This window comes from Lagopus muta, chromosome 1 (genome assembly GCF_023343835.1).
Source record: "Lagopus muta isolate bLagMut1 chromosome 1, bLagMut1 primary, whole genome shotgun sequence".
Lineage (NCBI taxonomy): Eukaryota > Metazoa > Chordata > Aves > Galliformes > Phasianidae > Lagopus > Lagopus muta.
The window spans coordinates 156,202,165-156,217,227 of record NC_064433.1 but is presented as its reverse complement, the minus strand read 5'-3'; the positions used below and the strand labels follow the sequence as shown (position 1 = coordinate 156,217,227).

At 37.5% G+C, this 15,063-nt stretch overlaps 1 protein-coding gene across 1 annotated transcript in view; it reads right to left on the bottom strand.

Moving 5' to 3' along the window:
* KLHL1 (kelch like family member 1) overlaps positions 1-15,063 on the bottom strand; it is a 221,030-nt gene that overhangs the window by 109,949 nt on the left and 96,018 nt on the right. The window contains exon 4 of the mRNA XM_048934404.1: positions 14,327-14,523. Within this exon, the coding sequence (XP_048790361.1) occupies positions 14,327-14,523 (197 nt within the window). The remainder of the gene's footprint in view (positions 1-14,326; positions 14,524-15,063) is intronic.

The following is a 15,063-nucleotide window of genomic DNA, read 5'->3' as shown; positions in this document are numbered from 1 at the left end:
ACCTTTCAAGTCTATTGAGGTCCCTCTGAATGGCATCCCTTCCTTCCACCACATCAACCGCACCACTCAGCTTGGTGTCATCAGCAAACTTGCTGAGGGTGCACTTGATTTCATCATCGATGTCATTGATAAAGATCTTAAAGAGCACTGGTCCCAAGACAGACCCCTCGGGGAAGCCACATGTTACCGGCCTCCACTTTGACATAGAACCTCTGGTGACCACCCTCTGTCTGTGGCCTTTCAACCAGTTTCTTATCCATTGAGTGCTCCACCCATCAAAGCCACATCCCTCCAATCTGGAGATAATGATGTGGGGGGGTCCATGTCAAAGGCCTTGCTCAAATCCAGGTAAATGACATTGGTCGCCTTTCCCTTGTCCACCAATGCTGTCACTCCATCATAGAAGGCCACCAGATTGGTTAAGCATGACCTTCCCCTGGTGAAACCATGATGGCTGTCTCAGATCACATGCTCATTCCTCATGTGATCAGGCATGTTGTCCAGGAGGATCTTCCCAGGCATAGAGATGAGACTCACCGGCCTGTAGTTCCCTCGGTCCTCCTTGCTCCCTTTCTTATAAATGGGAGTGACGTGACCCTTCCTCCAGTCATCTGGGACCTCAGCTAACAGCCACGACTTTTCAAATATGATGGAGAGTGGCTCCGCAACCACCTCAGCCAGCTCCTTCAGAGTGCACGCCATCCAGCCCTATAGACTTGTACACATTCAGTCTCATGAGGCAGTGCACACACATATCTGGGATCGATCCAATCAAGGGGAAACACCTTGCACTTGGCCTTGCTGAACCTCATTATGTTCACATAGGTCAACTTCTTAAGCCTTTAGATGACATCTGTTGTCAATATCAGCTGCATCATGCAGCTTAGTGTCATCAGCAACGTTGTTGAAGGGACACCCTATCTCACTGTCCATATTGTTGTTAAAGATATTAAAGAGCACCTGTCCCAAGATAAGCCACTGAAAGACATCACTTGTCTCTGTTCTCCACCAGAATACAGAGCCATTGACCACAACCCTATTGTAAATGATGTGCATTGTATATCAAAGAAGAATGAAAATGATAAATATAAATGCATAATTTCTCAGGACGGGCCATTTTAAGAATACTAGTCACTGTCTATTCCAGAAAACATAGCAAGGAGTTGATTCAAGAGTCTTGTTCACAGAGTTTCTAGAGAGTAGGATTTCTGCTTGCTTTCTCAGTCATAGCCTAATGCCTAAGAATGATTTGTCTGTCATTTTATTTTTCTTTATTTTCTCTTCCTCTGTTTTTCCTACTAGAGCTCCCCGCTTTAATTTCAACTCTATCACTCTCTCCAGTGTTATTTCCTTGTACTCCACCATGGTCTATGTACTTCAATCATGCTACACTTCAGTTGTTTTAACATACTATTCCCTGTTCCCAGAAATGTCCCCAGAAAAGGACTAGTGGATCTTCTTTCTACTCTAAAAGACCTCTGCTAAATTCTAAAGTACTGGGAAAAGAAGATAATGCAATTGCAGGTTATGTCATGCCATACTTTCTCATTACCCCTGAAGTAGAACTTCAATACAATGAGTTTAGCCCTCAACTTTTAATACTTTACTGTGCATGAAACCTATGCATTCTGCTGTGGTTTCTTGTTGTGTAGTTTTTGTTTGTTTGTACTGTGCATTTAACCACTCTTGCACAGCCTTTTGTGAAAACAAACAATGTTTATTCCCAAATGCAGGGACATATACCTCTAGTCTTGCCAAAGACATGCACAAAGGTCAGGTGTTCAATTTTATGCTACTTTGCAGATTCAAAGGCTTTGACCTTAATGCTACAAAATTAACCTATCTTGTGATTTTTTTTTATTTTTTTGAATGCCAAGATAATACTCTAAAATTCGCTCACCTTATAATACTTTGTTACTGTGATATTTGTAGTTGCATTGCAATTACATAATTGCACTGTCACAGATTTAACCTAACTGATTTTAGATTTCGACCAATCCTTTTTATGTTAAAAGTCTATTTGCTCCAAACTACCTCTGTAGGCATTGCCTACAGATTGGTGAGATAAGGTGGGATTACTAATTGATATATTCTTCACTTGGCAAACTGAGATGTAGATCTGCTGACCTGACAGACAAACCATCACCAATCCATGAAGAAAAAGTCATACCACAGTAGTTGGGTAGCATTTTGAAACATACTAACTATTAACATGATGTGATGCTGCTGTTGCTACTGAATATTAGGGTCTCTGGAGCTAGAATAAACTTTAAAGACATATTAAAAATATATGCATCTAATGTAATGTAAGAAAGATCATTCAGGTGAGAATGGAAAGTAGCATTCTCTGGGAACTATACAGAATTCTGCCATATTAACCTTTTTAAGTGGCATTTAAAAAGAAAGATGAAAGTTCCAGATGATAAAGGAGTCATCAGATTGTGATTAATGCACAGTAAACTACTTGCTTAACTATTTTCCTGTAGATTTCACAGCATCTTACTACCAGCAGTTGTCTTCTCTATTTCCTTTTAATTATTCTGTTGCCCATATGCTAGTTCTTGAAATGCTCTTACTCTCCTGTTCTCCTACTGTTTCTTGATGGAGTAGTACTGTAACTTGCCCTGTCACAGCTGTATTAAGGAGAACTTATAAAAAAGCAGCATACTGTGCTAGGTGCTGATTATTACACTCAAAAAAACATCTTAAAAATACCAGAAAGGTGAAAAGTGATCTATGAACTTTGTCATAAATCACTGAAAAGATGAAAAAAGAAACGGAAAGCGTGAGTCATAATAACAGCTAAATGTCCTGAGGGGAAAGAAAAAAAAGAAAAAAAGAAAAAAAAAAAAGAAAAAAAAAAAAAAGAGGCTCTGTGACATTTTCAACAAAAATATATTAGTTGCAGATTGGTCTTGTACATAAAGATCAGATTTTCCATTCTGCTTGAAAGAAAGATCATCTGGGGACTCTCATTTGTGTTTGTATTGTGTTTCAGTCTTTCTCACTTTTGGCTGTTGCTAGAATGGCTTAAAGAGGTAAAGTAAAAAACAAGAGAAAATTGTAAACGTCACAAAATATGCTCTCTGTCTATATTTCAAGATGTAAAAGACGCACACTATTTTTTTTTACAGGGATGCCCTGATATGATAAAAAAATGTGAGAATTATAACTTAGAAACAGTCCCAATGAGACTCTCAATGATCAGTGACTTTTCAGCAAGGTTATGAGACATCTTCTCACTTCTGTTATCAGTGGCTTGGGAATACAAATATTTTTAAGTATGTATGCACTATATTGTATTTTCATACTGAATATTCCAATTTTTTTTTTTTTTTTTTTTTTTTTTTAATGATAATCCACAATGTAAAAAGCATAAAACAATTACAGCTTTCCAAACAATTGGAAAAAAATACAATTAATGGACTGGCATCTGTTTTAGTCATAGCTATATAGTCATCCCATATTCCAAGTAAATGGCACTGATTTTACATTCCAAGTAAGTCTCAAGACCTTTTCATAGTATATGTCACTTAAAACTCCATGCAGTATGTACAATGTTCTTATTACGTTTCCAGTTGAGTAAACATTAAACCATCCCTCTAAAACCAAACATAAATAAATACTGCAATGTACTGCAATGTATTGAAATGTTATATTTTTTAAGCTTTTTTTTTTTCCTGAGTATTCTCCTCAAAGCTATTTCTATGTTTCCTCTGAGTGTTAAGATCATAATATCCTGCATTATTTGACAAATACTTATTAGTGATATTTTTTTCCATAATTTCTTCAGTACTGTAATCTAACACAATATCCTCTTAGGTGGCTGGACAAATATTTAAATAGGAATTTTAAAAAGGTAACAACAGAAAACAGATAAAACAAATGTAATAAAATGTATGTTGTTGTCTGGAGTCCCTATGTTTTTTTATAAACACTATCTATCCTTAAAAACAAAACACACCTTACGGATCAAGCTCTTTAACGTTTGAACACAGACTCCACAAGTCTTCTGGCAGATCCATATTTGCTATTTATGGTGCAAATAGGACATTTTGTACAATAATATATTTTGGAAATGTCTGCCTGACAGCATAAGAAGAAAAACAGAATGATTTGAAATTTCAATGTGTCACTGCTAACTTGTTGCTGGCATGTTATCAATAGCCTGTTCCTAATAAAAGTCAACTAAATGTTAGCTCTGATTATCCCATCTGCTGCATATTGCTTAACAAATAAAAAAGAAATTAAACAAAAAAAAAATCTGAAATTTTGCTCCATGTTGCCCTTGATATTCAACTCTGGACCACTGGAAGTATACAGGTGATACTTTTGATGAACTCAGAATAATTCAGACGGGAAGCAACCCTGCTCAGTGCATGTCTAACTAGGTCAGACTACCCTGCAACATTTTCAGTCAAGTCATGGAATCATAGAATCGTAGACCTGAACATTTCCAACATATGGCTGTACAAACTCAATTGAATTTGTTCTTCTAGTATTTGAGTATGCCTCCCACTCTATAATGCTGTACCTCCAACATAATCTCTCTATTCTCCAACCGGGTAGATGTAGACAGCAGAAAGGTTTTCTTTACCTCTCTTTTATCTAGGCTCAAGAGACTCATCTCCCTCAGACTTTACTAGTATGTTCTGTATTCCAGAGCCCAGCCAGTTTGGTTACGACTTCTGCTGGATTCACTCAAATGCATTAGTTCCTTTCTTGTATGGAGGAACTCCAAACTGCACACAGCCCATCATGTGTGGTCTCAGAAATTCCAAACGCAAGAAAATGATCACCCCTCTTTCAACTCGTTCTTCTAATACATCCCCGGACTCGTGGTGTTTCTTGCCATCAGGTTATATTCCTGGTTCATGTTCAAAACATGGTTCACCAGAATCCTCAGCTCCTTTTCTGCAGAGTTGCTTCCTAGACAGTTGCTCAACAGCCTGTACTGGTGCACAGGATTATTTGTCTACAGCTTGCAGGACTTCAGGTGGTTCCTATTAGCTTATTTCTCTAGCCTGTCCACATCTCTGTGAATAGCAGTCCCACTCTCAAACACACTGATCATCTTTGCTCTGTATTTTAGAGACCCATCCTATACTCTAGGCCATTAGTGAAAACAACAAACAGTATTAAACACAAAAGTGATTGATTTATGTGGAATGTCACTGGTTGAATGCCTCAGGATAAGCTACTGTAAGTGGAACTAGATAGGAAAGGCTTTGCATGTCAGTCCTTCCCCTCACCGCATCAGTAAGTTTTAGCTCTGAAATTCTGCAGCTTACAAAACAAATATAACTAATAACATCACCACTGAAGTTCTTCACCACAAAATACCATTTAGCATAAATGAAATTATTGCTCCATCTGCAGTATAATCAAAATTATTCATACATTAAAGGTTCTTTACAGAGTCAATATATGTCACTGAGATTACTTACATGCTTATAATTAAGTTTGAATGATGTTTTCCTGCATTGAGAATAATGACCCTTGCACTGCGAAGCAAAGAACTGTAGCTAAGGAATACTAAACACCTCCTGTGTTCAGTTCATTCAAAGGCACTTGCAAACATTCTCCATTTCGTAGGCTCAGAACTGTAACATACGCTAAGATCCTGTATAAATCTAATATTTTGACAGGCTAACAGATACATCAATCATTTTATTCACATACATTCTTATACTCATGGAATTTTTACTGTTTGGTTGTCCTCCTACTCAGAGTCTCAAAGTAACTTCTCCAAGTTTATGCTTAGCAATACACCTTGGAGTATGGCAAACTAAAAACGTGGAATAAAGTTCTGTCACCTCACTATTCAAACTACAGTTTCAACATCATAGAATCATACAATGGCCTGGGTTGAAAAGGACCACAATGACCATCTAGTTTCAACCTCCCTGCTACATGCAGCGTTGCCAACCACTAGGCCAGGTGCCCAGAGCCACATCCAGCCTGGCCTTGAATGCCTCCCGAGATGGGGCATCCACAACCTCCTTGGGCAACCTGTTCCAATGTGTCACCACCCTCCGAGTGAAAAACTTCCTCCTAATATCTAACCTAAATCTCCCCTATCTCAGTCTAAAACCATCCCCCCTTGTCCTATCACTATCCACCCTCATAAATAGTCGTTCCCCCTCCTTTTTATACAATCTCTTGAAGTACTTGAGAGCCACAATGAGGTCTCTCTGGAGCCTTCTTTTCTCTTCTTTTCTCCAAGCCAAACAATCACAGTTCCCTCAACTGGTGGAGGTGCTTCAGCCCTCTGATCATCTTAGTGGCCCTCCTCTGGACCCGCTCCAAGAGCTCCACATCCTTCCTGTACTGGGGGCCCCAGGCCTGGATGCAGTACTCCAGATGGGGCCTCACAAGAGCCAAGTAGAGGGGTGCATTCATGTAAAGGCACTTCAGCTGGGCTTTCTGGCACACTACCCTTCTAGAAGAGCCCTCCTTCGAATCTCCAAAAGAAATCTGAAGTTCTCCCCCACTGCTTCCTAGAGGGAGATGAGAACGTTTCAGACAGGAGGTCAGCAACACTACCTCCTCTGAGGAGTTCCCAGAAGATCCTACAGGACAGTTCAGAGGTTTTTTTCCCCACTGTCTCCTGGTGTGACAGCATCCCCCAGCTGTCACATCACACTCTCTGTTCCACCACACTTGACTCTCTTCCCTGATTGGATCTAGAATAAGATCCCAGACTACTTGCCCTGTCCTAGCAAGCCTCATTGCATATCCTTCCCCCTTCCTACTTAGTTTAAAGCCCTCTCAATGAGCCCTGTTAGCTCTTGGCTACGATCCATCTTACTCTTAGAGAAAAGTAACACCCATCTGCAGCCATTAGACCAGGAGAAAAGTAAATCATCCCATGATTGAAAAACCCAGAGTTCCTGTGTTGGCACCAGCCTCTCAGACACTTATTCATTACCTGGGTTTTCCTAGCCCACTCTGTGTCCCTTGCTGCTTCAGAAGGGATAGAAGAAAGTATCAGTTGTGCTGCTCTCTCTCAACCAACTGTCCTAAAACCCTGAAGCCTTTCTTGATAGTTCGCAGGCTTCTGAGATACTGCATCGTTTCCTGCCTGAACTACCAGTAATGGAGTGTAATCAGAGGAGTAAACCAGGTCTGGGAGTTTTCTAGTTATGCTCTTGACCCGGGCCCAAGGGAGGCAGCACACCTCTCAGTGAGTTGGGTGTGGTCTGCATACAGGGCCCTCTGTTCCCACCAGGAGGGAATCACCCATAACAATAATCCTTTTGTCTTTCTTAGCAGTGGCAGGGCAGTCAGTAGTTGGGAGACATAGTCAACTGCCTTGTCCTTGGCAATGCCTTAGGCAAACCTTCCTGTGCCTCCTCACTTACCTCCCCTTCAATTGCCAGTGCCTCAAATGTGTTACTTAGCAGCACCTGGGGAAGTGAGGTGGTCAGAGAGGGTTGGCAGGCCCATGATGCTGAGCTGGGACTGTCTTTCAACTGTTCCCATCTTTTTTCTGTGGCCTGCTGCACAAGCTACCACACCTGCTATTGCAGTATGCTGTGGGTGCTGCACACTCACTGCCTTCTCACTTCACTCCCAGAAGCTTTTTCCAAGGCAAGGGGTATGCATGTGGATTTGTCGCCCTGGCAATGCCCACACCACATCAGCTGCTCTCGTGAGAGCTGCCAGGCTGCTCTGTTATCTCAGTTCCCTTGATAAAGGAACTGACTGAAGCCCTCTTGTATCTCATGGTCAGTCACTGTGATTCTGGCTGGGACAGCTCTGAAGCAGCGAACCTCAAGGGCTACTTTTGGGTTTTTGCCCGATGCAATATGATTACTTGGCTTTCAGTAAACTTTCTTCACAAATAGGGCACTGACAGATAGAAAAACTGTAACTACAAGGTATTTCAATTTTCCATGGACTTTAGTTAAATGACGTAATATTGAGATTCAGAAACTGGTAGCACTGCTTGGAATATCAAATTCTAAATATCTGAGCATTGTCTGCATGTCTTAGCACAGACAGATCCATGTTGTTCACTGTGAGATAAAGCAAGCTACAGTACAAATAATAAAGTAGAAGTTATTATTATTACTGTTTTTAAGGATTTCCCATGTTTTAAAACCAAAAGGCAATTCTCTGTTTAAAACTTAATATAAAAATTCTTAACATTTTCTAGCACAGAAAAGTAGTTGTTATAAGAAGAACTATTGCCAGGTCACAGTTTATGAAATTAACAAGGATTGTTCAAATATTTTCCTCTCCCTAGATTTATTAATGTAGAAAAGTAGTTGTCGTGAAAACAGCTAGTAATACTTTACGGCCACAGAGTTTATTAAACTAGCCTGGTCTACTACAGCATTTCAAAAGTAAATATACTATGGTTCAAATAAAATAAACTATATCAAGTCAGACATTCTAAGAAAAATTGCATTTCAATAAGGTTGCCATCGTAATTTGTTTTATAAAAAGACAGATAATATACTACAGCCCTAATTTCTGACAAGTTTGACAAATTTGACAAGCTGGTAAACTGCTAACTTTAGAAGTTATCATTCCTTCACATGCTAAAAACAGAAGAAACTACAATAATACAGAACTGTCATTAAAAATGTTTGGTGAAAAAATGCAGTTTAGCTCATTGATACTTTCCATTTTGCTGGTTTGTTTCTTTAAATAGGCATCACATGTGAAGGTCACTGTACTATCATGTAACTCAATAACAAATTAGGAAACTATAGTTTTAAGACATATGGCTTTGCAGATTGAAAACTTACTGATGTGCCAGTAAAAACCCAGATTGTCATTTAGAAGTACAGAAGTCTTAAATCAAGACAGACATGGGTGTCTGTGCTGCAAAATAAGCTAACAAATTCAATTAAGAAAAGAAAAAAAAGACAAAGCAATTTCACACCTCAGAAATAAAACAGCCCACAGTAAATCTGATGTGCCACAAAAAAAGATATCAATGAGACTGTGCAATTTTTTGCCCTTATTTTTAACATGTTCAAAAGCTTTAATTTAAAATGTGGCTAATCCAGATCCATTTACAAATAAAACAGGGAGTGCAAAGAGAAGTCTACAAATTTCATTGTTCACAAACTTTTTATTCCATGCTAAGAAATGTATCTTTGCATTTTGAAAGAAGTTTGTCAGCATTGAATTAAATCTGAAGTACTGCGTCAACTATGCAAATAAAAAATACTGTTCAGGAATTCTGTAGATTTCATGGCTGAAGCAAACTAAATTATTAAAAAACATAATTGAAATTACTTATCTCCTGAAGATAAAAGAATATATAAACACTAGTGGTTTGCTCTTTAGCAGCTCTTCTTCAATGTAAAGAAATTTCCAAAGCTCCATCTTGTCCTGATAGGGTGTTATGTAAAAGCATAAAGCAAGCATGAGTACATACCTCTGAAAGTAATGCCTTCTGTCTATTTCCATGGAATAGAAAAAGAAATGCAAAGAGCACAACAATGCTAATCAATACAGCCAATTCTCAGCTACAAAACACTATTTTTCAATGTAGTCACCACCATTAGCTACGCATTTTTCCTAGTGATTAAAAAGAACCTGCATTCCATGTTCATAAAAATCTGCAATGCCATTTGGAAGATGGCCTGTATTTCATGTCAATGTTACCACTGCTGAAGCATACCACCCACCAGCTCACTGTGCTCACATTCGCTGCTCGATCTCTGTAAATGTTCAGAAAGTGTGGATGAATGTCAAAGGGTACAAATTTTTTCACATAGAGGAGTTGAATTTCATCCACCCTTTGCTTCATATCCACTTTCATTGCAGACACCATTTTGTCAGACTGCCTCTCTGCTGCCATCTGTTGCACAGCAACAAAATATAAGGGAATATTCACAGGAAGGTTCAGCCTCTACTGCCACCACACTGTGTTGATGTTATGTGACAACATACTAACATAGAATCATAGCATAGAATCATAGAAAGGCCTGGGTTGAAAAGGACCTCAGAGATCATCTAGTTTCATCCCCCTATGCCATGGGCAGGGTCATCAACCACTAGACCAGGCCTTTCTGCCCAGAGCCACATCCAGCTTTGCCTTGAAATAGGAGGCATTACTTTTGCAGTAGTCCTGATATATTATATATATATGTAAATTGAAAATTACAGTGTAATTTAGAACTTATTAAATAATCAAGCCTAATACTAGTCAAGTAAATTGCCTTTGAATAAGTAAGATTAAAGAATTTATGGAGATTAAATCAAGCAGATCATTTTCATGAAAATACACTGAGTTCCATTAAAATGCTATTGTGAAGAAAACTATGATAAAGAATGACTTTATAAACAGATCTGATTGGTGGATGAAAGCTTTATGATGTTTGTAAGGAATGATACAGTCTAAGGGAGTAATGCTAAGGTTCAAGTACCTTAAATTATCTCAGTTAGATGTTGAGAGCTAAAGAGATGAACTTTTTTCTATCCCTATTTCTAGTCATGTCTAACTGCATTTTTTGTATAGAAATATCACAAGCTCAGTAAAAAAAATATTTGATTTGATTACTATTGGCTATATAAAAGACAGAAATGATGAGCTAAAAACTAATTTCCTGCTTGTAGCGTAAATATCTTTTTAAATGTAAAGAAGGCAAAAGATGTATCATCTCAGTCATTTTTTCTTTACTTTGGGCACAAAAATACCTACTTTTCTTCACTTAGTAATTTCTACCACATTAAAAAATAAAAATCTTTTGTTTTGAAAATTAGCCTCATAAAACTGTCAACTCAGACTGTCAGTTATAATTCCCTATTCACTGAAATTATTTCCTATTCATCAAAATAGTATTAAAATGTTTTAACAATAGCTTTTAATGTTGAATATCCAGAAAGGAACTCACTATTTCTAAAAACTGAAGAAAAAGTAAAAAGATATATTATTTAACTTTTTAAAGCCTTTAGAACTGAAATGCTATTCAATGTTTTCCTCCCTTTTGTTCACAAATTTTCTCCTTATGAATCTATCAGAGACATTGATGTTCTAACACTTCCACTATTTATATGAGAAATAATTTAAGTAAATATTTTAGACAATTGGCTAAGAAAAGTTCACTTTATCTCGTGTTTTTGTAGAGAAAAATTGTTTTTCCTTACAAAGCAGAAACACAAAATTTGAAATCTTCACTCATTAATCCATCATTCATTCAGCCTTCATTCCAGAAGCTTCTTAATCTGTTTACTTTATATAGCTTTCAGAGAAATGTAAATTTCTACATGCCAACTGGCAGGATATGTTACTATAAAGCCACAATGTGCAAACTTAAGGAAAACACCTTGAAAAGACTGCAAAGACAGGGCTTTTAAGTTCTCATGAGAGCACAACAGCCTTTTTTAAAAACAAACAAACAAACAAGCATTTACTCATACTTTTTTTAAAAGAGAGCTTCTCCTAAAATGCACTGCATAAGACAGAACGAGTTTATTGACAACTCTACCCTTACCATACTCTCAGAACTGTTCTCATTAATGTCCATACTATTTCCTTGGAGTCTGCAGGAAAAATGTGTTTTTTTGTCACCTCAGTGACTATGCACCCATTCTTTGCTCGCCACTTCCTTGCTCCTTATTCACATCAGAAATTTTCTGTTTGTCATGGTTTTGTGATTCTTGGTTTTCGGTATTCCACATCATGTGGGGCACTGGGAGTTTAACTGTTAATGCTCAAGTTCTGGGTACCTGTACAGAAGAGAACTACATTCCCCAGGGGACTTTGCGGTCACAGAGAGGAGATACAACTCCTGACAAGGTCACCTGATGCTCTCTTTTTTCGTCTGCTCTTCTTCATCAGCTCTCCTCGTCTCCCTGCTGCTCAACTGGACTGCGCATCTCACTTCAGCGACATGATGAGGCCTATCCTCCTTTTGGACATTCTCTCTCTCTCATTATATTCGATTTATTAGCTTCAATTCTGATTATATTGTATTATAGTGTGTTATCTTGCATTCCGATTCTATATTTAGTAAATTAGTTTGTTTCTCCTCAGATCGTTGCCGCCGTTTTTAATTATTTTGGGGTCCCCTGTTCCCTTTTTCCAGAGGCGTGGATTTTGCAAAATCCCTCTGCCCCACTAGTCACAGAACTGGGCCAGCCTGTAAAATGTTGACACTGTTTTCTGAACTTGCATCCACCTGTCCCATTGTATCTACTCAGCACTCTGGAAATTCTTCTTGGTTATGTGTGAATGTAAAATAATCTTTTTTCACTTATGTAGAGTCAATCTGATGTCAAAGCAGGCAGTAATACCCCACACCAAATTCCTCATTCACATGCTTTAAAAGAAAAGATTAATTAAAACAGATATCATAGAACCACAGAATTGTTTGAGTTGAAAGAGATTCTTAAAGATCAGTTCCCCCGTAATGAACACGGACATATACAGCTACAACAGGTTGGTCAGAGCCCCTTCCAGCCTGTCCTTGAATATCTTCAATGACAGGGCACCCACCACCTCTCTGGGCAACTTGTTCCAGTGCCTCATCATCCTTAATGTAAAAAATCTTCCTTACAATCTAAATTTTTCCTCTTTTAGTTTGACATTATTTCCCCTTATCCTATCTCAACAGAGCCTGTTAAAGAGTCTGTTCCCATGTGAACTCACTAAACGTAATAACACCATGCCTATGAAAATATCATGCCGTTAGGATAGACTTTTATGACAATCATTTTAGTGAGTTGCAAGTTCAATGACACATAGAATAAATACTGCTATATCATAACTGAACAGTTGTGCATTTTTGTCATTCTTGAAAAGATGAAGTATGACTGTCATGCATGCTTGAAAGTGTAATTGCAGTTACCTTTGAGTTTATATATAAATTACAACTGACTTCCTTTCTTATCTATCATCTTTTGTTAGCAATTTTCCTATTGCACATAATTCAGAATTTAAATCTGAGCATTAAAGCTATACTTTAGAATATACCTAATATTTTGGACATTGGCACAGATATTTGTTATTCATCAGCTATGTTTCAGTTGCCGGTCTTCAAGCGTACTACAGTGTTTAATTTCAAACTGTTATTCAACCCCAGAAAATTTTAAAATGATTGTAAAGAATCATGAAAACATTTTAAAAACCAAAATCTTCCCCTATTTTTTAATTGCTTTTTTTCATTGCTCATCACATTGTTTGCATTCCACAATAATAATAATAAAACACCAATATAATACACAAACGTACTGAGAAGAAAAAAGACAGTTAAACCCATTGTATGGGAACTGCTGAATCACAGCCTGAACCTCTGATTGATCACCTGAGGCAAGCAATGAGTCAGCCAAGGGAGCACAGGTGAAGGCAATTCACCTGTGCTGCTGGAAGGGGTGGAGCCTGGCTCCACCTCTCCTAGACCCATTTAAGTGCTGACTAGCAGGAGGAATGTATCTCTTCTGGAGATCTGCTGTGCTAGAGTTTTGTAAGTGAGCCTAAGATAGGGTGAGTATCTTTCTTTTCTGCTCTGGTATCATAACTACACAAGCTGAGTTTTTGGATGTATTGTATCATCTGTATGTTCACTGACTGTACACCCATGAACTACAATGTGATATTAGTTAAGCAAAATAAAGATGTAACTGCTGGGCAAGTGAAGAAGACTTGCTAAAATCTGCTGCATTACTTAAATAATAATTTCAGTATAGACCTTAAGGGGCTATTATTTCTCAGAAATGATAGGTAATCTATTCTTTATGTAAGCTTAATTCATGAGTCAGATGTTTTTTTTAATTTTGACAAATGATGCAGAATTAAATGGCTACGGATATAATTTACTTGCTGAATAAGTAACATTTTTTGCTCCATTGATTCAGATTAATTTTTATGTCTTACAAGTTCTACTAGGTGTAACTGAAAAAAATTAAAATATTGTCAGACAAAATTTATACTGAACTTGTTTGTACAATTCTGTGTTCAAGTCTATCTTAAGCTACTGCAAAAAATAGTAAAAGGAGGCAGACTGGGCGAGGAAAAAAAGTAACTTGATATTGTAAATCTTCCCTAAACTAAAACAAAAGGAACAGTGATTTTTTTTTTTTAAAGTGACTTACAGACTCTACTTACTGTTATCAACTGTATATGAATACAAATGTAATTAAGTCATATGCTTTTCTGTCTCGATATATAATACACTCATTACAGAAAGCAAGTTCTCATAATTAAAAGACAGTTGAGAGGGGTTTCAAAAGGGCCGCTTGTAAAACAAAGTATGAGGCAAGTACAGAAGAACTTCAAGCCCAAAATTAGCAAGATATTTTTACTTACAGAAGATAAAAAGATTCACATGATCACAATTTAAATATTCTAATACTGCCTTACCATAGTGTAGTTGTGAGCCACCTTCATAAGCTCTGTGCATCCCTGCGCATCAGCAAAAGCTCGTATTCCCAAACAGTTGGATGGGTGCAAAAGCTTCATTAGAAAATGGCAGCAAACCTCTACTACTTGTGGGAGCTGGAGGAGGCAGGCAGCTGCTAGAAGATTTTCAATAGTGTCCTCTTTCAATTCTAGGCAGCCTGAGAAAAAAGAATTGATAACATATGCATTCTTGTTTTGTTTTGTTTTTTTTTTTTTTTAAAGCAAATCTCCATGAAACATTGAAAGATCTTTTTATAAATCTAGCTCTATATAAATAATTCTTAAAAACAAGCAGAGAGAGGATTATTCTCTGACTGGACATCTCAATTAACTGAGTATTTCAGATGTGTAAACATTAATTCAGCTATATAGGAGTCTTACAGATGAAGGCTGGAACATAAATAAGAGAAGGCTTGGCAACATTGCTTTGGTTTCTATAATGAGATTAAAATCTAAGTACATATGTAACTATCAACTAGACTGTGTTTTATTTATTCATTTATTTATTTGCATTAAAGTTGGCAATTAAACTTGCATTGTCTTTGGTACAGAGCAAAACTCAGAGCCATTTACCTCCTTGCAAAGCGCTAAACAGTTGACTATCAAAGGATCACTACAAAAATATAAGTATATTCAGTGGTTCTTAGAGTTTTCAGACTTCCTGGTTTTATTTGTAATGTGACTTTGGGGTAAATTTT